This window comes from Bos javanicus, chromosome 1, assembly GCF_032452875.1.
Source record: "Bos javanicus breed banteng chromosome 1, ARS-OSU_banteng_1.0, whole genome shotgun sequence".
Lineage (NCBI taxonomy): Eukaryota > Metazoa > Chordata > Mammalia > Artiodactyla > Bovidae > Bos > Bos javanicus.
In genome coordinates this window covers 97,200,950-97,225,313 of record NC_083868.1, presented here as the reverse complement: position 1 = coordinate 97,225,313, position 24,364 = coordinate 97,200,950, and the positions used below count along the sequence as shown (strand labels likewise).

Below are 24,364 nucleotides of genomic sequence, written 5' to 3'. Positions count from 1 at the left end.
ACATTCAAATTCCCCTGACTACCGCTCTAGTATCATCTCTTCCTACTCTTCCATACGAACCCTTCACATTAGTCATATGAAGCTACTGACAATGTCGTAACATCTCAGGCCTTTGTGGCTTGGCAACAATGCTCCTGACGTAATTGATAATTGAGCATGACCTACGACTATGCCCATGACCACACATCTTCCCCACCCCGTGTAGTAAATAACTCCCTCTTAAAAATCACCTGCTAAGCTTTTTAAGACATCCCTATACCCCACAGTAGAACTGACTATTCCCTCTCCCTTTATGCCTGTTATCTTCTATAACTTCCATATACCTGTGGCACATACTTCTATCTCACTCGTCTAAACAATGATTTTTTTTAAGAGTGGGGCCCATGTGTTATTTATCTTCTTATATTCAATATCTATAAGACAGCCTTCAATCAATGTTAATTAACTTAATGAATGTCATATAATTTTAAGGCATACTTCATACTTTAAATGTAATATCACACAGAGTGAGTGTGTGTGTAAGAAGAAAAATCAATTCTGGTACAGCCCCTAACAAAACACAGTAAAAATGCAAATAGTGTGGTGATACTAGTTTCACCTCTATCTTTGATGTGTTATATAATAAATTATTAATCAGATCAGATCAGATGCTCAGTCGTGTCCGACTCTTTGTGACCCCATGAATCACAGCACGCCAGGCCTCCCTGTCCATCACCAACTCCCGGAGTTCACCCAGACTCACGTCCATCGAGTCAGTGATGCCATCCAGCCATCTCATCCTCTGTCCTCCCATCTCATCCTCTGTCCTCCCCTTCTCCTCTTGCCCCCAATCCCTCCCAGCATCAGAGTCTTTTCCAATGAGTCAACTCTTCCCATGAGGTGGCCAAAGTACTGGAGTTTCAGCTTTAGCATCATTCCTTCCAAAGAAATCCCAGGGCTGATCTCCTTCAGAATGGACTGGTTGGATCTCCTTGCAGTCCAAGGGACTCTCAAGAGTCTTCTCCAACATCACAGTTCAAAAGCATCAATTCTTCGGCTCTCAGCCTTCTTCACAGTCCAACTCTCACATCCATACATGACCACAGGAAAAACCATAGCCTTGACAAGACGAACCTTTGTTGGCAAAGTAATGTTTCTGCTTTTGAATATGTTATCTAGGTTGGTCATAACTTTCCTTCCAAGGAGTAAGCGTCTTTTAATTTCATGGCTGCAGTCACCATCTGCAGTGATTTTGGAGCCCAGAAAAATAAAGTCTGACACTGTTTCCACTGTTTCCCCATCTATTTCCCATGAAGTGATGGGAATTATTAATAACCCCCCACAGAAAACATATTCTTTTTCTACACCACTCCACAAACTTTTTTGGATAAACCCTTGCCCCAAAGATTAAATCACTTAGCAGAGTAAAACTGGTCCATGTTTTCTGACTCATTTTGGCATACAGGGTGCTTTCCTATACCCTGAGAGCTTGTTAATTTGGGTCACTCTACAGTAATAATGCCTTGCCACTGTTTTCCAGTCAGCGATTCTTAAAAAATAAAATAAAAAAGGAAGATAGGTACGTAAGCAGGAAGGAAGATACTCTAATAAAGGACAGACCACACACTCTTTAAACAAAAACATAAGAGTCTTCTTAAAAACTGACTGGCTGATAGCTAAAGTGCTTGAGAATACTCTGTAAGGAAGGAGAACAAAAGTATTTACAAACAGAATGCTTTCTTTTTCTTAAAAAAGAAAAAAAGGAACTAAGAAAACTAAACAGTAACCTCCGAGCCACCTGCATTTCACTTTGTCAAAGTTGTGAGATCAAAGAATAAATGTTTATTTTTAAGTTCCTGATGGCAAGCACCATTTCACAGTGTCTACTAACGAAGGCGTAATCCATAAGGGCAAGATCAGTATCCAACCCTGCAAGAAATCCTTTCCTTTCCAGAACTGATATGCTCTCCTCTATTTTCTGCTCTGCTCATCTAAACCAGATGCCCTAAACTCTTTGCATCATCTTATCTGTCACTTCTATCTCAACATTCATAATTCCCTTTCATTTCAAAGCCTTGGCCAATCCTGTCACTTCACAACCCATCCCCACACTCCATAAAAGAACTTACTTCTTTAGCCTTATTACTGGAAGCTCTCCCTCTACTGACACTACAAGTCACCAGAGGAAACCAAATCTGCAAAGAAAAGCCATGTAATTTCCAACCACTCCTTGGTGCCCCCAATAGGAGGTTACACAGAGTACTCCCTGAAACCAAAGCCTACTTGAGACCCACTACAGCCATTTGGGCTCCAACATCACTGCAGATGGTGACTGCAGCCACGAAATTAAAAGACGCTTACTCCTTGGAAGGAAAGTTATGACCAACCTAGATAACATATTCAAAAGCAGAGACATCACTTTGCCAACAAAGGTCCGTCTAGTCAAGGCTATGGTTTTTCCTGTGGTCATGTATGGATGTGAGAGTTGGACTGTGAAGAAGGCTGAGCACCAAAGAATTGATGCTTTTGAACTGTGATGTTGGAGAAGACTCTTGAGAGTCCCTTGGACTGCAAGGAGATCCAACCAGTCCATTCTGAAGGAGATCAGCCCTGGGATTTCTTTGGAAGGAATGATGCTGAAGCTGAAACTCCAGTACTTTGGCCACCTCGTGCGAAGAGCCGACTCATTGGAAAAGACTCTGATGCTGGGAGGGATTGGGGGCAGGAGGACAAGGGGACGACAGAGGATGAGATGGCTGGATGGCATCACTGACTCGATGGACGTGAGTCTGGGTGAACTCCGGGAGTTGGTGATGGACAGGGAGGCCTGGCGTGCTGTGATTCATGGGGTCACAAAGAGTCGGACACGACTGAATGACTGAACTGAACTGAACAGCCATTTGACTCATTGGAAAATACCCTGATGCTGGGAGGGAATGGGGGCAGGAGGAGAAGGGGACGACAGAGGATGAGATGGTTGGATGGTATCACCAACTCGATAGACATGAGTTTGAGTGAACTCCGGGAGTTGATGATGGACAGGGAGGCCTGGCGTGCTGCGATTCATGGGGTCACAAAGAGTCAGACACGACTGAGCAACTGAACTAACTGACAGCCATTTGACTGATCAGAATCCATAAGGTGCATCTACAGAGAGACATGGTACACTGATATTAGAAGGCTGAGGTATGTCTATATTCAATAGCATGAAAATATTTTTATGACCTACAGCTAAGTGAAAAAAATTGTAGAACATGTAGAATACCAGTATCTGCATGTACGGATATATACATACCATACATGTGGAAAACATGTTAAGAGAGAAATGACTACACTATATATACATACAATAATCATACTCATAAAACTACCTGATTAGATTTTATATCAATATATACACATACACACACATTTGGAAGAATAGTCACCAAAATGCTAGAGGTGAATCATGCCTACTAGGGGTAAAATTTGGTAATCATTTATATTTTCTTTTTCAAAGTTTTTGTCTTTTCTATGTAGGTATTAACTTGAGAATCAGAGAAGAAATGTTTTCCTTTCTTTTATATTTAGTACAGTATTTTGTTTTTATCACATTAAAGCAGCATATACATTTTCTTGCCTCATTCAGTGGGAATCTGTATGTGAGTAATTCAGATACCTAGAAGTATAAAATATTACATAGAAAATTCAAGTAATAATACCTATCCGTGAAGGATTTCCTTTTTAAGAGACCACATGTTTTTAATAATGAAGTGAAGTAAAATGCCTATCCTTTTTATTATAGAAAATCATTATTTCTACTTTCTGCAATACAGGCTGTAAAAACAGCAGCAAAACAATCAAACAAAAAACTTCATGACCTCCTAACTGCCCTCAGACTTTGACATCCTAAAAAAGTTGCAACGCTGAAACAATTAAAACACTGGAAATAATGGTCCAGCAACAGAAATGGTTACATAAGATAAAGTGCAGCCATACTGTGTGCAACACCATAGGGTAGCTCAAGTAGCTGAGTGAGATAAACAGCTCTGAAGACACACAGTTAAGTATAAAAACAAAATGCAGAACACCTACCTGTGTTTATGGTGTGTTTAAAAAGTTACAAATTAAACACATATGCATACACTTCTTATACTATTTATGTTCTTAATGTATAAATAAAGACCTGAAAAGATATCCAGCAAACTGAGGAGACAGATGGGACTGAAGGGGAAAGAAAGAAGGCTGAAGAGGACTTAACACTTTATCTGCACTACTGGAATATTTTACAAGAATCCAGTATAACTGCTCACAACCATTCAAATATGCAGGCTACAGTTTTATTTTAGATTGATGTTAAGTTGTGGAGTAGATTTCTAACTATCAGTTAAAATTAAATATTTTCAGAATCCTTGAAAACAATGAGTTTTAAAACTTAAAATACCTTCTAAAATTAATAGATGTATCTATGGTTTTAAGCAAGTAATTTTCCCTCAGATAAATTCATAATGAATTCATTTGATATGTAATTGATCTGATTTATACGTTTTTTTGAGAAAACTGATCATTTATAAGGTTCCTGATCTAAAAACAATCTCACCAATAAGTACTCTCTTAGGAAATTTTTTAAAAGAGCATTACTAGATAGAAAGACACATAACATTCAATACAAGTTTACTTATAACAACAAAAAAAGAAAACAAATAGAAAAGTTAAAATTGCCAGGAAGCGGAAAAGTTTTGTTTTTTTTAAATAGAGTACTATGTAGCCATTAAAAGTCATGTTTATAAAACAAAAAATACTGAAGATAATGGGCTTCCCTGACAGTTCAGTTGGTAAAGAATTCGCCTGCAACACAGCAGATCTGGGTTCAATCCCTGGATTGGGGAGATCCCCTTGAGAAGGGAAAAGCTACCCACTCCAGTATCTGGCCTGGAGAATTCCATAGACTATAGTCCATGGAATCGCAAAGAGTCAGACATGACTGAGCGACATTCACTTCACTGAAGATAATGGTCTGAGCATACCCATTTGCTTCTCCCTCCTACTAACTGAAACAGCAGTCAAGACAATAACAAAAATGATTGGCGGAAACAAAAATACAAATTTAGACTGTGGGACAAGTGACCTGAGCTATTTAAAAAAAAAAAGGAAGGGGGAACAGGGGAGACTTTTTATATTAAAGGAAAACAGGACACTCACATGCAATGTGTGAGCCTTAAGTAAATCTTGGGAAAATGTATTCTGGAGACTACTGAGGGAATCCAAATATGAGGCATATACTAGATACTGTCTCGATATTACATTTCTTAGGTGTGATATGTGACTGTGGTTATGTAAGACAATCTCCCTCCTGGATAATACATGCTAAGTACTTGGGACTGAAGTGTCATGATGTCTTTAACTTATTTTAAAAATGGTCAGGAAACAGTGTATAAATAGAGAAGAACTTAACAACTGGTGTAAACAGCTACATTACGAGTACACAAGGGTCAATGCTTAATCTTACCATTTTTCTGTGGGTTTAAATGTTTTTTCCAAAAAGAACTTAGGGGATTAAAAAAAACAGTATCAGAGAAAACACACATACAGCAAAGAGAGAGAGAGAGGAGAGTACCATCTGCATTTCTGTAAGACCTAAAGAAGATGGGATAATATTAATGGATAAAACAGAGAAGGAAGCTATAATCCAGAATACAGGAGGAAACAGATTAGAGTGGATTTAGACTCAGAAAAGCGTCTGCCTCCAATGCGGGAGACCCAGGTTCGATCCCTGGGTTGGGAAGATCCCCTGGAGAAGGAAATGGCACCCCACTCCAGTACTCTTTCCTGGAGAATTCCATGGATGGAGGAGCCCGGTAGCGAGCCTGATAGGCTACAGTCCACGGGGTCACAAAGAGTTGGACACAGCTGAGCGACTTCACTTTCACTTTTACTTTAGACATGAAAGCAGAGGTAAGAAATGGAGCCAAACACTGAAAGATTTTATCTACAGGTTTGTTTAGAAAACAGACTTACCATACATAACCCCACCCCTCTCCCATGCAGAACAGGCACTGAGACCTAGAAAGGAAGGAGACTTCTCTAAAAGTCAAGGAAAGGCTAGGCTTCTAGAGTGGGTACTCATACCTGGAAGTAACACTCTCCTTACTCTGAAACTGTTAGGCTCACCAGCCTAACAGCGAGCTTCTAATCTGTAAACCTTCAATTCTAAACCTGCCAAAGATATATCCTTCCCACTGTTACCACTAATGCTATTTCCACATGCAAAGACAGAAATCTTAATCAGTCTTTCCACTAAGAAAAGGGAAAGAGGTCTGTTAGGGCCAGACCTATCTTCAGAGCAGTGGAAGAAAGCCATGCTGATTAATTTATATAATCATCTACTCTTAAATATAAACTTTAAGCATTTTAAGAGAACACTACTTTCTAAGACAAAAACCAACAGCATGAAAGGAAAAGACCAAGATAGTTTCTAAGGAATATAAATGATTCAAGAAAAAGAATTTTGAAATCTGATAACAGAGATCTAAATATTTCATCCATACCAGAAAAACAGGATTCAAGGAAAAAGAAAATGCTCTTAGAAATTGGAAATACGAAGGCTAAACTAAAATTTTCTTTTAAATGTAAAAAGAAGGGGTTAAAAGGGGGGAGGGGGCAAGGAAATATGTCACAACAGAATAAAAAGATAAAGACAGAAAATAAGTAAAAAGCTGAACAAAGTAAAGGTTCAATCCAGAAAGACCAATATCCAACTAAGGAGTCCAGAAACAGAGCACAGAGAAAAACAGAAGGAAAGAAATTTTTGTTAAGACTTTTTTAGTTTCATACACATGAACACTAAGTTTCACAGTAAGAGGGTCCAAAAAGTGTCCTGAACACAATGACATCTAGACAGCCTTCATGAAACTCCAGAAAAACTAAACAGGCACACCTAAAAGCCTGAAGGGAAGAAGTACCAGTTAGTACTGATTTTAAGACTTAAATCAGCCTTTTCTTTGGTCATGCTAATAATTTGAAAACAACGGTTCCTGCTTTCAAGTTTCCTAAGAAAAATCATTTTCAATATAGAATTTATATACAAATAATTATGAAAAAGGTATAGGGGAGGCAATTTTTAGGCCTACAAATATTCCAAATTTACAAGCAAGTTTTTAGAATATACTCCAGTAAAACAAAACTCCTATCACAGTGTTCTTTGACTATTTATATGTCTGCAGACTATATCCAATTAAAGGCAACAGGCGAAGAGGGCAGCAGAGGATGAGATGGTTGGATGGCATCACCAGCTCGATGGACATGAGTTTGAGAAGGCTCTGGGAGATGGTGAAGGACAGGCAGGCCTGGCGTGCTGCAGTCCATGGGGTCGCAAAGAGTGGGACACAATTTAGCAACTGAACAACAGCAACAAGACTATATCCACTGTACTCTAAGACCATCGTTCACTTCAGATACTTGGCACCTAACACAATGCCTGGCACCAAGTAGGTATTCAGGAAGGAAACACTGGCACAGATTATCCTCAGGAGTCTGGGAGACGAACACAGAATCCCATTCAGGAATGAATCTCCAAAACTAAGCTCTGCTATTTCAGGATCATGAGCTCAGGATTGAGTCCTCTTCTCTCAAACTCCGTGTATTTTTTAAAGCTCAGCTTAAGTCCCATACAGAAAGCCTTCTTTAACTACCCAGTCCCCAAAGATCTCTTTTCTGTTAACTTCCACAGAATTTATCACTTGATTATATACTGCTACGTTGTTTACTGTTTGATATGTCTAGGCACACTGTGTCTGACGGAAGCGACTTTGACTCCCCCAGGGCAACTAGCACAGCATAACACAATAAACCTGATAACTGGCTGGCTGCTCAAAACTAGCAATGAAAGAATCTTATCACCGAGGTCAGGACTCAGACTGTCTTCTACAATGCAATTTCAGGTAATCAGAATATATCCTAAAATGATTCTCTGGACTGAAGATAAACCACTTGCAGTAATCAAGAATTAAAATTAATAACTATGTATTGCATACTCTAGTTGATGATTATAATTAAACTTCATCTTTCAACAAATATTTATTACATACCTACTATGTGATATGCATTATTTTTCATAACATATAGAACTATTTTAAAAAACTCTGACTAAACATTATTTAACATTTAAACCACTGGTTCTCTCTTTTTTAAACAGTACCCTTTCTTCACACACTAACCTACTCAGAATTCCCAGATTCAAACATCACAGAACTGTTCTGTGGCAACAGAAGTTGAGGGGAAGGCTCAGAGCCCCATCCCTCTTAGTCTGCTGCGGCTGCCTTCACAAGGTGCCAGACTAGGTAGCTCAAACAGAAATTTATTTCCCACAGTTCCAGAGGCTAAGGAAGTCCAAGATCAAGGTGCAGCCAATTCAGTTTCTGGTGAGAGCTCTCTGCTGGCCACCTTCTCACTGTGTCCTTTCAGCAGAAAGAGGGACACATTTATGTGTCCACTTCTGGTGTCTCTTCCTCTGATAAAGACACCAGGTTCACTGGATCAGAGCTCTACACTTATGACCACATTTAACCTTAATCACCTCCTTAAACGGAGAATGGAATGGCAATCCACTCCAGTATTCTTGCCTGGAGAATTCCATAGACAGAGGAGCCTGGCGGGCTATAGTCCATGGGGTTGCAAAAGAGTCAGACATGACTAAGCAACTAACACACCTCGTTAATAGCCCTGTTTCTAAGATAGTCACATGTGGGTTCAAAACGTCAACATACCAATTTGGGAGGGACAGAATTCAGTGCACATTCTGGTTCATCTCCTGAAACTTCTTGATCTAAACCCAGGAATATATAGATGAAAAGACTAAAAACCATCTAATTAGACAACTTAATTTTACATGAAAGAAAAGTGGGGTGTAAGGAGGTTAATCACTTGCCCTAAATCATGCCACCAGTTAGTCACAAAATTAAGACTAGAAGCTAGGTCCCTCATGTCCTCCATTCTACCAAACTCGCTCATAATACTCCACAATGGGTAGTAAAGTCATCAGGTACCCCGGTGACTGGAAATGTCAATGAGATGTACAAGACGTCACCAGTCCTGCCAATAGCCATTTGGCTATATGAACTCCAAACTCATATAGCCAATGTCTACTCAACATGTATGGGTGGGTGTCTAACACACATCATGTCTAAAACCGAACTCCTGATTTCCTTTTCCAACAACTTCTTTGGCAGATCGTTCCAGGCACTCAGGCCAAAATACTACAGTTTATCCATGACTGTTTACCTTTCCTCACATCTTTTAGTCAATCCCTCAGCACCTACTATTAGCTATTTTCCAAACATCCAAATTTCTATAATAAAATATTGGTGGAACAAATATTCAGAATCTTGCTTACCGCTTTTTACCACATCTACTGTCACCATGATGGTCCAGCCCCCAATATATCTCTCTCAGATTACAGGAACCATTTAACCAGTCTCCCTACTTCTATCATTGCCCCCCTAGAACCTACTCAACATTGTAGCTGTTAAAGCCTATATGAGATCACGTCACATCCCAAATAAAATAACTTTCCAGCAGCTTCCCAACTCATGCTGAGTAAAACCCAAGGGTTTAATAATCTTCTTGTGATTAGATAATTTCCTCTCTCAAGTTCTCTCTAAACATACTCTCACTTTCATTCCACACCTGCCACACCATCCTCCTTTCTGTTTCTTAAGCATCTTTGCCTCCCTCACCCTCCTTCACATGCCATTTTTATTAGCAATGCTTTCCCTGACCACCCTAATTAAAATAGGAAATTCCTTCATCCCATTCCTCTTCATTGCTTTATTTTTCTCTACAGAGCTTACCACCAACTGACATATTACTTACTATCAATATACCCCTAGTTCCATACAGATTTTGTCAGCTGTGTCCCAGTACTAGAGGAGTATTTAAATGCTCAATAAATATTTGTTGAATAAATGAGTGAATTATGAATGAATAAAGTCATTAAAACTAACTGGGCTTCAAAATCTCAAAACCACCTGGTGGTCCAGTGGTTAAGACTTTGTGCTCCCAAGTCAAGGGGCACAAGTATGCTCCCTGGTCACAAAATTACGATTCTACATGGTGCAGCCAAAAAAAAAAGGCTCATCCTGTCTGGCATCAGAGCTAGAAAGTTATAAAAAAAAAAAAAATAAGGTTTTTCCTTTTTAATAGAACAGTACAGTGAATTCAAGTCAAAACATCCGGGATTAATGTAGATTCTAAGGCCAAAAAACAACAAAGGGAATGAGACACAAAGAGCCCTTGAATCATTTAGAGACTTACGACTGCAATTTCCAGCCACGTAATCCTTTCCAGCTGAAAATGCCCAAAGACTTAGAAAGAGACAGAATGATGGCACTTCTCTTACACTAAAACAAAATTAACCACAGGCCTATCTACTTACATTTATGTACAGAAATGCACAGTAATAAGGTGATAAGCTTCACACAAAACTTTGTCAGGGCAAAAGGGACTACTGAAACGGGATGTCACTTTCATGTATACATTTGTGTTGTCTGTAAGACAACAAGAGAGCATTCATGTTTTTTTTTTTAAGACAAAATGAAACTTTTCAACCTACTTTCTCAAAGGTAACCACTGATTAACAGTTTATTGCGTATTACAGATTTTCTTCCTACATAACCAGACAGATATAAGTTTTAAAAAATAAGTGGTAGGAATTCTGTTTCCAGGAAAGTGGAATAGACACATACTTTACTCCTAAGTATAACTAAAAACCCCATCAGTGCATAGAAAATAAACATAAGAAAGTCCTAAAAGGTGGAGAAAAGTAGACTCCAGGACTCAGTGAACCATGCGGTTGTGTGCTCCCTGGATTTTTTTTAATTTCATATAATCCAAACATAAAGCTGAACAAATTAGTAACCCAGAAACAGCAATGGGTACAGACAAAAAAAAGAAAAAGCTCCAATGAGCTGCTCTTTCTAGCTGAGGATCAGAAAAGGAACAGCCTAGCAACACAGAAAACTTTTAGACAATAATTGCTCTACTCCAGCCAAACACCACAGAAACACTGTGGCCACATCCACACTAGCAAAGACCTAGGCCTCTCCCCTCACCAGGCTGTAATGAGGTACCCCCGATCCCATCCAATGGGTTAGTGTCAGAAAAGGCCACATAGAGAGCCAAGACCTTCATATCAGCCAAGCAATAACAGACCACAAACAACAACCCACCCCAACCCTGAAGCATCAGTGGAGACCGCACAGGGAGCAATAACTGGGCACTCCTTTCCCTCCTAGCCAGAGAAACATCAGTAGAGGCATAGTGAGGAGCCAGAACTCACATTGACTCAGCAATTGCAGGGAGCATCCCTCAGGTATCAATGGAAACCAAACTCGGAACCTGAACTTACTTCTACCCTTAAGTGGCAGTGAGGAGGTGGCACGTGTTCCCCTTTGGAAGCCAGCCAAAACAAAAGTAAGATCCACAATCTCATAATACTCAATATGTCCAAGTTTCAATCAAAAATCACTCATTGTACCAAAAACCAGAAAGACCTCAAGCTGAATGAAAAAGGTAATAGACACCAACACCAAGATGGAAAATATTTTAATTATCTGACAAAGATTTTAAAGCAGCAGTCATAAAAATGCTTTGAACAAGCAAGTATGACCCAACTCGAAACAAATGAAAAATAAACTCTCAGCAAAAGAAAAAGAACAAAAAGTTTTAGAACTAAAATACAGAATAACCTATTAAATAAGCTGCTGCTGCTACTGCTAAGTCGCTTCAGTCGTGTCTGACTCTGTGCGACCCCACAGACGGCAGCCCACCAGGCTCCCCCTCCCTGGGATTCTCCAGGCAAGAACACTGGAGTAGGTTGCCATTTCCTTCTCCAATGCATGAAAGGGAAAAGTGAAAGTGAAGTCGCTCAGTCGTGTCTGACTCTTAGCGACCCCATGGACTGCAGCCTACCAGGCTCCTCCATCCGTGGGATTTTCCAGGCAAGAGTACTGGCGTGGGGTGCCATTGCCTTCTCTGATTAAGCAAGCTAAATGAACTAATACTATATGTTCTTATTTTCACTTACTAACTAATGAAAATCTGTCTCAATATACACATGTATAGCATTCTAAAGTAGCTGCAGTGTTTGAATTAACTATCACTTAACTAATCCTCAATTAAAGAACATATGTATTGTTTATAATTTTCTACCATTACAAACCATGCATATTTGCGGAATTATCTATGTCATAATTATTTCTCATATTTAGCCAATGACATCATTTCACTAAAAATTAGACTCCTATGTGAAAGGGCATGCGGTTCAAATTTTCATACACTCTGCCAAATAACCTTCTAGAAAAGTCGTACCAATTACATTTCCACCAATAGTGTATGAGTGTACCATACCTGTCAACAGTTATTGTCTCAATTTTTCCCCCGTTTTCTAATCTGACAAGTGAAAATAAAACATTGATGTTTTTACATTCACTTCTTTATTACCAGTAAAGTAAACATATTTTCATGTGCTTAAAAGCCAGAAGTAGTCTATCTTTTGAAAATTACCAATTCAGGTCATTTGTGAATTCACATTATTTATCTTACTAATGTAATACAGCCCTTGGTATTTCACAAACACAAGCTATGTGACATACATGGTGCAAATATATTTCAACCACTCTATTGTTTAACATTGTTGATGCTTTTTTCACAGAAGTTTTTAATTACATTGCATTTAATACAAGTAAAAAGACATCCAACCTAAATATTCAGTCCCAACTAATTTTAGAGCCAATCAATCAAACACTCATACAAACCACTCTCACTACTGGTTAAGAGTATAGAATTAGCCTTTCTGTTCTAATTACAGGAAAGAAAAGGATGCTGGCACCCACTATACAATCAATTAACAATGATCTTCTCCACACACATAGTTTCCCCATGCGGTAGACTGGACTTTTTACCTCATTTTTTAAAATATAATATTCCATTTCCCCTCTGGCATTTCACTGCTACTCTAAATCCCAACCTATTTGGCAGGTGACTTGACAACCTACCTTGTAGCCCTTTTAGGTACGAGAGGATTGACCCTTCCCTCTTGGTGTTCATTGTTATCAGGCACCTATCTCAAAACCACCAAAATTCTGAAAACTAGCAGACTGCCAATAGACAATTCATTATTATCACTATCCAGGGATTTCTGCTATTATGCTCTGCCCCTCTTAAAAATTACTAAGCTACCCTGGGTATCATAATTTGGACTGCCAGTCAACTCACTTGAGCTACTGCTCAGCTGGGAAAGAACACAAAACAAATGCAATGTATTATTCTCTTGTTTTTCTAGGCATCCATTCTCTCTACTTCTTTTCCTCTCACCAGTTATCCAGAGATTCTGGCCCTGATTTATGACAAGTAGTAGTAACAATTTCATAAAAAATAAGCACAATCACCAGAACTATGATTCTAAAAGTCACATACACAAAATCATAATGGAACAAAAATAGTTTTAAAGGATACCTTTTAATAATGTGAAGGGAAAATAATCCAGAATACATGCTGTGCTATGCTTAGTCGTTCAGTTGTGTCCGGCTTTTTGTGACCCCTTGGACTGTAGCTTGCCAGGCTCCTCCGTCCATGGGGTTTCTCCAGGCAAGAATAATGGAGTGGGTTGCCATGCCCTCCTCCAGGGGATCCTCCCAACCGAGGGATTGAACCCAGGTCTCCCACACTGCAGGTGGATTCTTTGCCAGCTAAGCAACCAGGGAAGCCCAAGAATACTGGAGTGGGTAGCCTATCCCTTCTCCAGGAAATCTTCCTGACCCAGGAATCAAACCGGGGTCTCCTGCATTGCAGGTGGATTCTTTACAAGCTGCACTACCAGGGAAGCCAAAGATATTATGTGACATCAATAACCACAACTATACAGCATTACTGCTTAGGGCTAAATACATTACTTAAATTTGTCATTTTATTCAGTCTAACATTTTCAAGTCACAAGTAATTTTTCTTGTAAGTAATTTTATTCATGTTCTAAGATACTTCCATGCTAAAACAGAATTTTTTCATTAAAAAGATCAATAGCCCACAAATAACTATGTGCTCATTATACATGTACTTAGTAAAGACCACACCCTTAGCTGAAGAAATATAGCACAAGTTCAACTTTAATTCCTCAGCAATCTATAAACTATATTCCATTGGAGTCTATTTTATCAAAGTATTACCATCCTGGATCAGAAAAAAATAGCTAGGAAGGACATTATTAGTTTAACTCAATGGTTCTCAACAAGGGGCAATTTGGCCCCTCAGAAAACATCTAGCAGTGCATGCAGACATTTTTGGTTGTCACACTGGGGAAAGGAGAAGGGCACAGCCTACTGATATCTAAGCTAGGGATGCTGTTAAACATCTTACAAAGCACAGGATAGCCCCCCCATAAGAAAGAATTATCTGGTCCATAAGGTCTATAAGGATGAGGCTGAGAAATCTGGAAGAACTGATGAAATATGAATATGAACAACAGTGTATCAATGTTAATTTTCCTGATTTTACCTGTTTCATGTAGCCACATGTAGTCATAAAAGAATGACTTTGTTCCTAGGAAGTACATATCAAAGTATTTAGGAGTAAAGGAACATGTCTTAACTTATCCACAAATGGTTCAGAAAAAGGTAACTGTATATATGTAGACAGAAAGACTGAATGATAAAGCAGTGAGCCAAAATGCTAACAATTGATGAATCTGAGTAGAAAGTATACAGAAATTTTTATTATTCTTACAATTTGAAATTACATCAAAATAAAAGGGTAAACAAGTATTACCACACCTATAAATTTCTTTTTAACTGGAATACTTTGCACAATTTCCCAGTAAATATGTGCAATATAGCAAATCACCTTTTATTCTCTTCTCAAAATAAATTACACTATCTTGAATGAATACTTGTAAATCTGACCCAGATAACTCAAGTAAGCATAAGCTGGGAAGTAAAATTTCTAAAATGTAAACTGCACAGAAAAAGCTAGAAACACTTAGATGTCTACCAAGGACATGACATTCTCCAGTACTTGTCACAGTAAATGCATGACTTAACTTCCCTATATTATATATTTCATGCTCTCAATGCACATTGAAAACTGCAACCATTCACAATCATAGAAGACCTGAACACAATCAAGGGGAAAACATGTATAAGAAATAATACAAAAATATTTTTATGACTCAGATTTTCAGAAGTTTGACATTAGTTCCAAATTCTCGAAATTTACCATTCCTGTTTCTAGCCACTTGTTACAAACAGTACCCAACAGATAAACAGTAACAGCTTTGTAGATTTTAACAGTTAATTTCTGGAAAGCAATAATCTAAAATTTTAAAATCAGGAAAAAAATTAGAGCACTTACAGATGTCTGAGACATACTTGACTGTTGTGTGACACTTCCTGTGGGGGACGTAGGTGGTCTTCCACTGGACAAGCTTGCCTAAAATAATAAGATCTTTATGTCTATAAGAAGTCTGAAGTTTAAAACTTTCTTGTACCTGGATACCACAAAAATCACAATAAAAGTCAAAACATCTATTTTACAGTCATTTTACAGTCAACATGGATTAAGTTTTGATCAAAAAAATTAAGAAAAAGAGAAAACACTGCACGGTGAAATCAGAAGACCCAAAGGCTCAACTCAGTTTAAGAGCTGCACCCATTGTCAGCTTTACTCTATAGATCTCATCTTTGAAGTGAAATTACCAATCCAATGTTATGAAAAATAAATTGGAGCTATATCAAATGCCACTGGGTTTCAGTTCCTAACTATCATGAACAAGATGTTATTTTAAACTACACTAATGAGAAGAAGTAATCGCTGGGATGTGTTTAACAGAAATAAACCTTTTTCAGGTTCAGTCAACTTGAGATCCTACTCTGGTTACTAGATTTAAATCTCACATTAGAGTTTTATTTAAATAAACAATGCAATAATAACGAAGATCTGTTTAAAAACAAACATTTAATCATAAAATCTTCCTGATAGCAATAAGAATCATATGACTGGATTTTAGAAAAGTATACATACACATTTTTATAGAGAACATTTCTAGAGGGGTGCATAAACAGTGGCCGCCTCTGAAGAGTAGAAAATACCAGTGGGTGTGGAAAAGGAACACCTCTATACCTCTTATGAACGATTTTATACTGTTTTTTTTTTTTTTAATGAGTATAAATTACTTACGTAATTTTAAAAAACCTTTTTTGGTTAAAATGTAAATAAGATTTATGTAACCTTAACTATTCACTGTCATCCCTAGAATTCTATACACACAAGACTGGTACAGCATTTCTGCAATGTAGATAAAAAGGAGAGGGACAAAACTCAGCAACAGAGTAACACATTAAACATTCTTTTTTTTAAACTAACTTTTATTTGGCAGCCTACTATATTTTCTTAAAAAAAAAAAAACAACACAAGATATCTGAAAACTCTGCAATAATACCCAGTGTATTTATTTTCAGTAATTGTCTGCAGGCAATGTCAACTTTGGCCTTGTAAGTTCTTAATTCGTTTCAGTCTCACCTGAACAGCAGCAAGGCTCTGAAGCTGGGAACTGCTTAAGTGCTGCTGCTGGAGAGCCGCTGTGTGCAGCATTAAGTGCTGCTGCTGCGCGGCGTACATCTGCTGTAGATACTGAGCAGCTGAGCTGGAAGGGCGATGCAGTGCCTGCTGAATTACCTGTGATAAGTCAATTGAACCAATGTCAAACCATAATCTTAACCATTAAGTATTACAAAAGCTGTATTAGAAATTTTAAAAAGTAAAAGTAACCATAAAGTATTAGAAATTTAAAATTTCACTCCTTTAATATTCAATATCCTCACACTTATTAACAGTTTTCTCCTAGTTATACATCACTGCTGCTGCTGCTTCTAAGTCACTAGGATTCACTAATCTGTACAGGTTAAAGTTACCCAGTAGAGGCAATTCACAAAAGGAAAAGGGGCTAAGTAAGCATCTGAAAATATCTTCAATCTCATTAGTAGTCAAAACTTACAAATTAAAACACAACACTTTTTCAACCTTCCAATGGATAAACATTTAAAAGAATCCTACTACTACTGGAGAAACAGATTCACTCATATACTGTTAATAACAATGTAAATTGGAATACCCATTTTGGATAAAATGGAATACCCATTTTGGATAAAACTTTTTATTTAGAATTCGCGATTTGGGTATAAAAAGAATATGTATACCCTGGATAGCATATTGAAAAGCAGAGACATTACTTTGCCAACAAAGGTCCGTCTAGTCAAGGCTATGGTTTTTCCAGTGGTCATGATGGATTTGAGAGTTGGACTGTGAAGAAGGCTGAGCACCAAAGAATTGATGCTTTTAATTGTGGTGTTGGAGAAGACTCTTTAGAGTCCCTTGGACTGCAAGGAGATCCAACCAGTCCATCCTAAAGGAGATCAGCCCTGGGATTTCTTTGGAAGGACTGATGCTAAAGCTGAAACTCCAGTACTCTGGCCACCTCACGTGACGAGTTGACTCATTGGAAAAGACTCTGATGCTGAGAGGGATTGGGGGCAGGAGGAGAAGGGGATGACAGAGGATGAGATGGCTGGATGGCATCACCGACTCGATGGACATGAGTCTGAGTGAACTCCGGGAGTTGGTGACGGACAGGGAGGCCTGGCGTGGTGCAATTCATGGGGCCACACAGAGCTGGACACGACTGAGCAACTGAACTGAACTGATACCCTGCATGTATTACAAACAGTAATGTATAACAGATCAGTGCCGTCCAATACAGTAGCCACTAACCCTATCTACTAAGCACTTACAAGGAGACTAGTGCAACCAAGGAACCAAGTTTTTAATTTTACTGAATTTTAATTTAAATATAAAATAGCCACATGCAGCTAGCAGCTACTATATTAAACAGAGCAGATAACAACTATCAACAAAACAGTTTCCAAATACATTTAGGTGGAAAAAGGTCACTTAATAGTGTACAGAGTAAGATACCATCTATATTAAAATATTTTAAACAATATTCAGGAAAACATTAAAAGACTACTGATAGGTAGCTAGATTAGAAGTGCTTTTTACCTGATTCTCATTTGTATTTTTTCTAAATGTCTGAAAAAACTTAGCTTCATTATAGTAATAACCACATAAAATTATAAAGCCATTTTTTTAAGAAAATTACTAAGTAACCACTCATTTTTTTTTAAATGTCAGGTGCAATTGTTTCAACACAAAATAAAATTATTCTTACTAAAAAAAAATTCTTATAAGTGCTCATTACTGTGACTATTTATTAGTAAAATAAAAACTCTGAACCCAAACTTCATAAACTGATAAATGTGAAACAATCAAGAGTTCTAATAAAAGAGAAAAATCCTTTATTTGTCCGAATGGTACACTGGACTACACCAGTCCTCTGCAATCACAGCCCAAAGTCATGTCATGCCCATGGGGACTCTCAAACAGCACCCTCAATCTCAAGATCAAACCAGAGTTTTCAAAGAGCTAATGGAGAAAAAGAGACAAAATCCTATAGTATGAGCTTCTGAGTCAGGATACCTTTATCACAAAGCTATGAATGTCTTTATTAAAATTCCAAGAAAGCACGTTTCCTTGTGTTTTTTACCTTCCTGCATTCATGTCTCAATTCGCCAACAATAGACTGCTACACCTGCTGCAGATTCCTGTCACAAAATCAATATAGGCTTTTGACCCCTAGTTGCAGGGAAGTACAGACCAGCATTAAGTGCTTTAGAACCACAACAATATATCTTTTTGGTTAGGTCATCTGTATATGTTGCTCTAATTCCATAACAAAACTCTAAAATCAAACTGAAATTAAAAATGAATAACTTATTTTTTCTATTGTCAGCACAATTTTTCATTACCATTCAGTGCCATACTCATGGATGAGAGACTCTTTAAAAACAAGTTAAAGATACAGCACATTGCTCTCATTTTGTTCCTCTGGAGCAAGGAAGGTGAAAAGGATTCACAGGGGTGGGAAAAAAAAAAAAAGCTGAAAGGTATTAAACTATTTAGGTAGTTCAATAAATATTGATTTGATTACATTTTAAGGGAAGCAATTCTATGATCTTGTAAGAATTAGAGTTAGTGCTCGTCGTGAGATATTATCTTCAACTACAAATCTCGAGTAACTTTTTTTATTAACACAGCCAGCTTAGAAAATAGGTGGAGAACAAAATGGTATTTAAAATATCACATTATCTTTATGTTCAAGATCTAGATATTCTTCCCTGTTTCCCTTGCCTCAGAGAAAGGTGAAAAACATTAAAACCACTATGTTCCAGTCTGAATTTCTACTGAACTGACAGACGAGTTTCCAACAATCCTGATTCTACTCCACAGTAATTTCAGAATACTAAGCCATATAACAACTAGACAGTCAGTATACTGGGATCTGCACTCTAGAAAAATGGATCAGAGAGATGACTAAACCAGGTCTGTTTTTTTTCAGGGTGGAGTGCAATTATGCAGATTTGAGAAAGAACATTAGGTTTAATGGGAAAAAATCTCAGTGTTTAAGGGCACAACTCTAAAGTCAAGAGTACCAACTAGGTATGTGAGTTTAGGAAAGTTATTTAGCCAATTTAAAACATCAATTTTTCCATCTGTTGAATGGAGATAATCCATGTAAAGCATTTAACAAATACTTAGCACATAATTATTCAGTATGTATTAGTTACTATCATTTACTGAGTATATAACGTGTCCCACAAAATTCTAGATCCTTTGTCTAATCCTCATAACTTATTAAGCAGGTGGTCTCATTTTCATTTTATAGTTTCCTGAGGCTCAAGGAGATTATGCCTCTCACTCAAGGCTAGCTACAGTAAAGAAAATGGAATTCAAACAAAAACTGCATCAGTCTGCAATGCCCATACTCTTTTTATGCAATACCATATTGCCTCAACCTCCATTATTATAAAGGCTGCCTTGCTGTATCTCACTGTTTGCTGAAGCCAGGGTAGGCAAGGAGTGAGCAGGGAAGCTGGAAGAAGATACAAGGAGCCAGAAGAACTGCAGACACATTTCTTCTTTCCTGACCGGCACAGCAGCCATAACAGCAGACATGCTGTATTCGCTTGTGGTTGACCCAACGGACATAGCCATAATGCTGCCACAAGGGCTTTTCAGGTGGAGCTTATATAGGTTTACAGAACAAAAGTGGCCCGTGGTCAAGGGGGTACATCGGGGGGTACATGTGCTATGTACATAGCACATACACTGTGCTATAAGTGATCTCAGCTGTTACACAACTATATTTACAAAACGTGGGGCGAGAGCAAGACTATGGAGCGAGAGAGCCTGACCACCACCATCTTTGCTAATTTGCTCCTAAACTTTGCAGCTAAATTTATTTTCTCAACTAAGTGATCAGCCTAAGACTTTTCCTAATTAAATATTCCCTTTCTCCTCTGCCCCTGATAGCTCCTAATGGATCCTCTTGCTTAGAGTTCTTAGGTTTAAAACGAACCTCTGAACTTATCTACAGACCTGAATAAACCCTAAGTCCAAATTTTGGGTTCAAATACACAATAATCCAGAAAAACCTAGAGTCATTTTCATGTTGGGGCTCTTGGTCGAGTTTCCCCACTTGCAGCAACACCTAGGGACCTTCCAATTATAATTTTCCTGACATTGTTTTCGAAGCTACATGCTGACAAATGGAGGCCCTCCCAATAGAATGATTATTAAATAACTCTGTTGGTAGTTCCAAACGTTCACAATTCTAACTGTACTCATTTAGAGGGTTATCATGTAACTCCTTTGAGGATACGAAACAATACATTTACCTGGCTTAAGCGAAAAGTAATGGCTCCCAAGTCTTATCCTACCCATCACGGTAACTGAAATACCTGTACAGCATGTCGGTCTGAGCCACTATAGACAGAGATCTGTGGTTGCTGCATTCGAGAGGAGGAAGTAGTGATGGTGGTGGTGGTGGTGCTACTGTTTGTCGTCGACACCGAAGATGTTCCCGGGTTTGGTTCACTATCCATAGCTGTACTGTGGTCCTTAAATCTAGCAGACAGCACAAAGGATTTGTATTGGCAAAAGCGTTATACTGTTTAAAGAATATTTAATTATTCCAAGAAATGATCAGAACAGTCTAAATTTCTAAGAAGGACCTCATAAAATACAGATGGCACACAGTCACCATAAACACGTGAATCGGAAAAATACTCTACAAAGATAAAGCATAATTAAAAATTCTTATCTACTAAATTTGAACCCTCTGGATTCAGGATACAGAACTCAGATAAAGCCTGGCCTAAAGTTTACCTTTTTATTGTTGAAGGAAGATGAGTGTCTTGAAACCAAAACAGGTGATGACAGAATACTTTACTACCTGGGAAAATTAAAACTTAAGCAATATCAGAGTATTCAAATACTTCTTTATATTCTTTTGACCATACTGATTACAAATTAAAATCATTCTTCTTATGTAGACATTAAAAAAGGATGCCTGTGGACTTGTGCTAGCTTAGTTTAGCTTAGTCAATTAACTCAATTTTTGGTTACCATATGTACTTTATTTAAAAATACGTTCTCTAGGAAAATAAGTTAAAAAATAATTTATTAACTCAAACTGCTTTCCCTGTAATTATTCTACAATTCTGTCCTTACCACATCTAATAGCTCTGAGTTAATACTCATAAGCAGATTACTCTGGGTAAATAAGAGAAGCAGTGGAAAACAATTTCCCCACTTGCTAACAAAAATCTCTTTCACAAAATACAACTCCAAATTTTGAAAACAGCGTTAACTATGTCACTTTCCTTATACAAGAAGTGCAGTTTTGTACTATTCTGATTATATTCCCTCCAACATTACAAACTCATTTCACTGTTGTGATACAAATACAGAATTTTTATTTTAATAAATTCAAACAACATATTAAGTCATTTCTGAGTGCTTTAATGTTGTTAGAAACTAGAACTATAATATTTATTGTAGGGATAGAAATGCACCACAAAAAGCAAACTTAAGAATATACTGGTTTTCTCTGCCTTTCTTTTCCTCTAAGAAACATAATATGACCCACCTCACATGAGAAGTACTGACAAGAACGTAACACTTTCTACTTCAGGAAAAGACAAAAGAATTTGGCACTAACTGTGTATACGTGCACTATTTCCACATAGTGTCCTTTTACCTACAAATTTTCTTTGTTTTTTATATCACATATATAAACAGTATTTATATGTATAATCATAAGAGTATGATTGCTCTGTGAGGAATCAAATGTTTTTAAAAGCCCGATTTATAAGAGGAAACGCGAAAGGAAAAAAAGTGGGGAGCCAAGTCTTACTAATCTTTTTGATTAATAAATGACTCACACACTTTTAGACTTCTCTGGGGTTTTTACTGTGGGGGAGGGTTGGGGAGCGGTTTATTAGTTTTGCAAACTCCTTTCCATTCATCAAATCACAGCAGCATATGTTAACAATACAATATCATACAGGTATGGTGGTAGATAAACTTTTTACCAAATTGCTACCTGTCATAACACTTCTGAACCACGCATCAATGATATGCAAAAAGCCAGCTTTAATTCTGGTCCTTGTACAGTGCTGTTCTGCTCAACCATCTCCTCAAACCCTGCAGTAAGCAGTTCAGTAACTAAATATGGTCACAGAGAATCCAAAATCTAGACACAAGTCTAAACATCGGAGGGTAGAACTGGCCAAATCATTAAACTGCATCTGGAGACCTGGCACAAAAGAACAATTTTGCTAACTCCACCGACTAGCCTTGTATATTGCCTGCAAAACACAAACGGCAGTTCCGCTGCACAAGCGGCCTACCCAGGAAACACTTAAGTTTGAGTCGCTAACTAAGCATACCATCACACCGCCACACAAGAATGTGGCCCTCTAGGGCGGCAACTACACTGCAGCCAGAGACCCGAGGGAAAGAAAGATCTTTCCTACCAGGGTGTTTTCAACCTCGCCAAACACGCCATAGCCCCCGCCGCTGAGACACCTCCTCCGAGCCTGCCGAGGGAGGGAGTGAGCAGCCCCACGTCTCGGGCTCTCCCACGGAGGCGCAGTGGGGTGGCGCCGGGGCGGGAAGGAGGCGAGCGTGAAGGAGGCCTGGCAGTGCCCGCCCAGCCCTACCCTGCCTCCGCGGGCCCCCGGTGCGGGCGGCCGTCACAACGCTGCCCGCGGGGCCCACTTGCAGGGATGACAGCCTCTGAGGGGCCCACCCGGGCTCATCTTCCAGAAGACCCCGGCGGTAGGGGTCCGAGGAGGGACCCTGCGCACAGGGCCCCGCAGATCCGGGACCAGACGGCGGAAGGGGCGCTCCCGCCTGGAGGTAACTGGACCCTTACAGTTCGGCTCCGTCCCCCGACAAGGGCCAAGCAGGCTCCTCCACGATAAGGAAGCTCTCGCGTCCCCCTTTCCCCGCACTGCCCGCGAAAGAGCCCTGAGCTTTCCCCTTGGGGGGACTTGTCGCTGCCCCCTCTCGCCCCCCAGTTACGACATCAGTCACCAGCAAGTCACTCACTCCGCTTCCGCCATCTTCTCTCCTCCATCACTAACATGGGCTGCGCATGCGCCCCCCGGCGGCGGTAGCGGCGGCCGCGGCAGAAGAGGGAGGAGGGGCGGGGTCGGCTCAGCCTCGGGCCCCCGAGGTCACGTGGGGCCTTCGTCTCCTAGTTCCTCCTCCCTGAAGGCTTGCTGGCTCGGGGAAGTGACCAGGTTTTGCCGATTTAGGTGTCAGTGTCTCACGTGCACCCCCTCGCTTTTTCTAGGATCTTCTTCCTACTGGGGAGGGGTGTCTAACCGATATATGAAAAGTTCTGATTAGACTGTTAAATGACAAATTTTATGAATATCTAAAATATACCAAAGCTTGTGCAAACTTCAAAGAGGGAGATGGAAGAGAATGACGCGAGAATTGGATGCTGAGGTCTCAGAGTGAAAGGAAATGCCATGGTAGCTGCAGGGCTTGTTGCCTGGGGCGCATGGCAATTTGGGGATAGAACCAGCAGGCCCTGTCTTGGGCTCAGAGATAGAGTTCTGGATGCCCATGCGGTAGACAGTTAAGGTATTATCATATTACCCTATGTATATCACCCACTTCTTTGACATGAATTTACTGACCGCTTAATGGCGATTACAAGTTTGCATACCGCAGAGAGAACAAGCGGGAATAGCCACCAGTTTGCTAAGATAATTTACTGTATTCTACACACGTGGCAACTAATCTGAAGCAGGATGAGACAAATGTGTGAAGATGAGTGAACCAAGTCCCTGTCTTCCAACAAGTCTTAATCTGTCTTTTACAGAGAGAGGCACACAATCTAAGTGTTCTGACATAGATCCATTAAGTGCTGTGGAAATTTAAATTCAAG

The 24,364-nt window shown here is 39.1% G+C and overlaps 1 protein-coding gene across 11 annotated transcripts in view; it reads right to left on the bottom strand.

Moving 5' to 3' along the window:
- The window catches only part of PHC3 (polyhomeotic homolog 3), an 84,830-nt gene extending 61,220 nt beyond the window's left edge, over positions 1–23,610 (bottom strand). For 9 of the 11 annotated variants that reach the window (XR_009736383.1, XR_009736384.1, XM_061416198.1 and 6 more), the window contains exons 1-4: positions 23,515–23,610; positions 20,859–21,024; positions 16,525–16,680; positions 15,358–15,435 (exon numbers count right to left, since the gene is read on the bottom strand). Coding sequence is in view for 9 of the 11 variants with exons in the window: in XM_061416198.1 (XP_061272182.1) it covers positions 15,358–15,435; positions 16,525–16,680; positions 20,859–21,024; positions 23,515–23,528 (414 nt within the window). In the remaining 2 variants the exon portion in view is untranslated. The other 2 variants (XM_061416208.1, XM_061416218.1) reach the window with 2 other exon arrangements.
- Between the last annotated feature and the right edge of the window lie 754 nt (positions 23,611–24,364).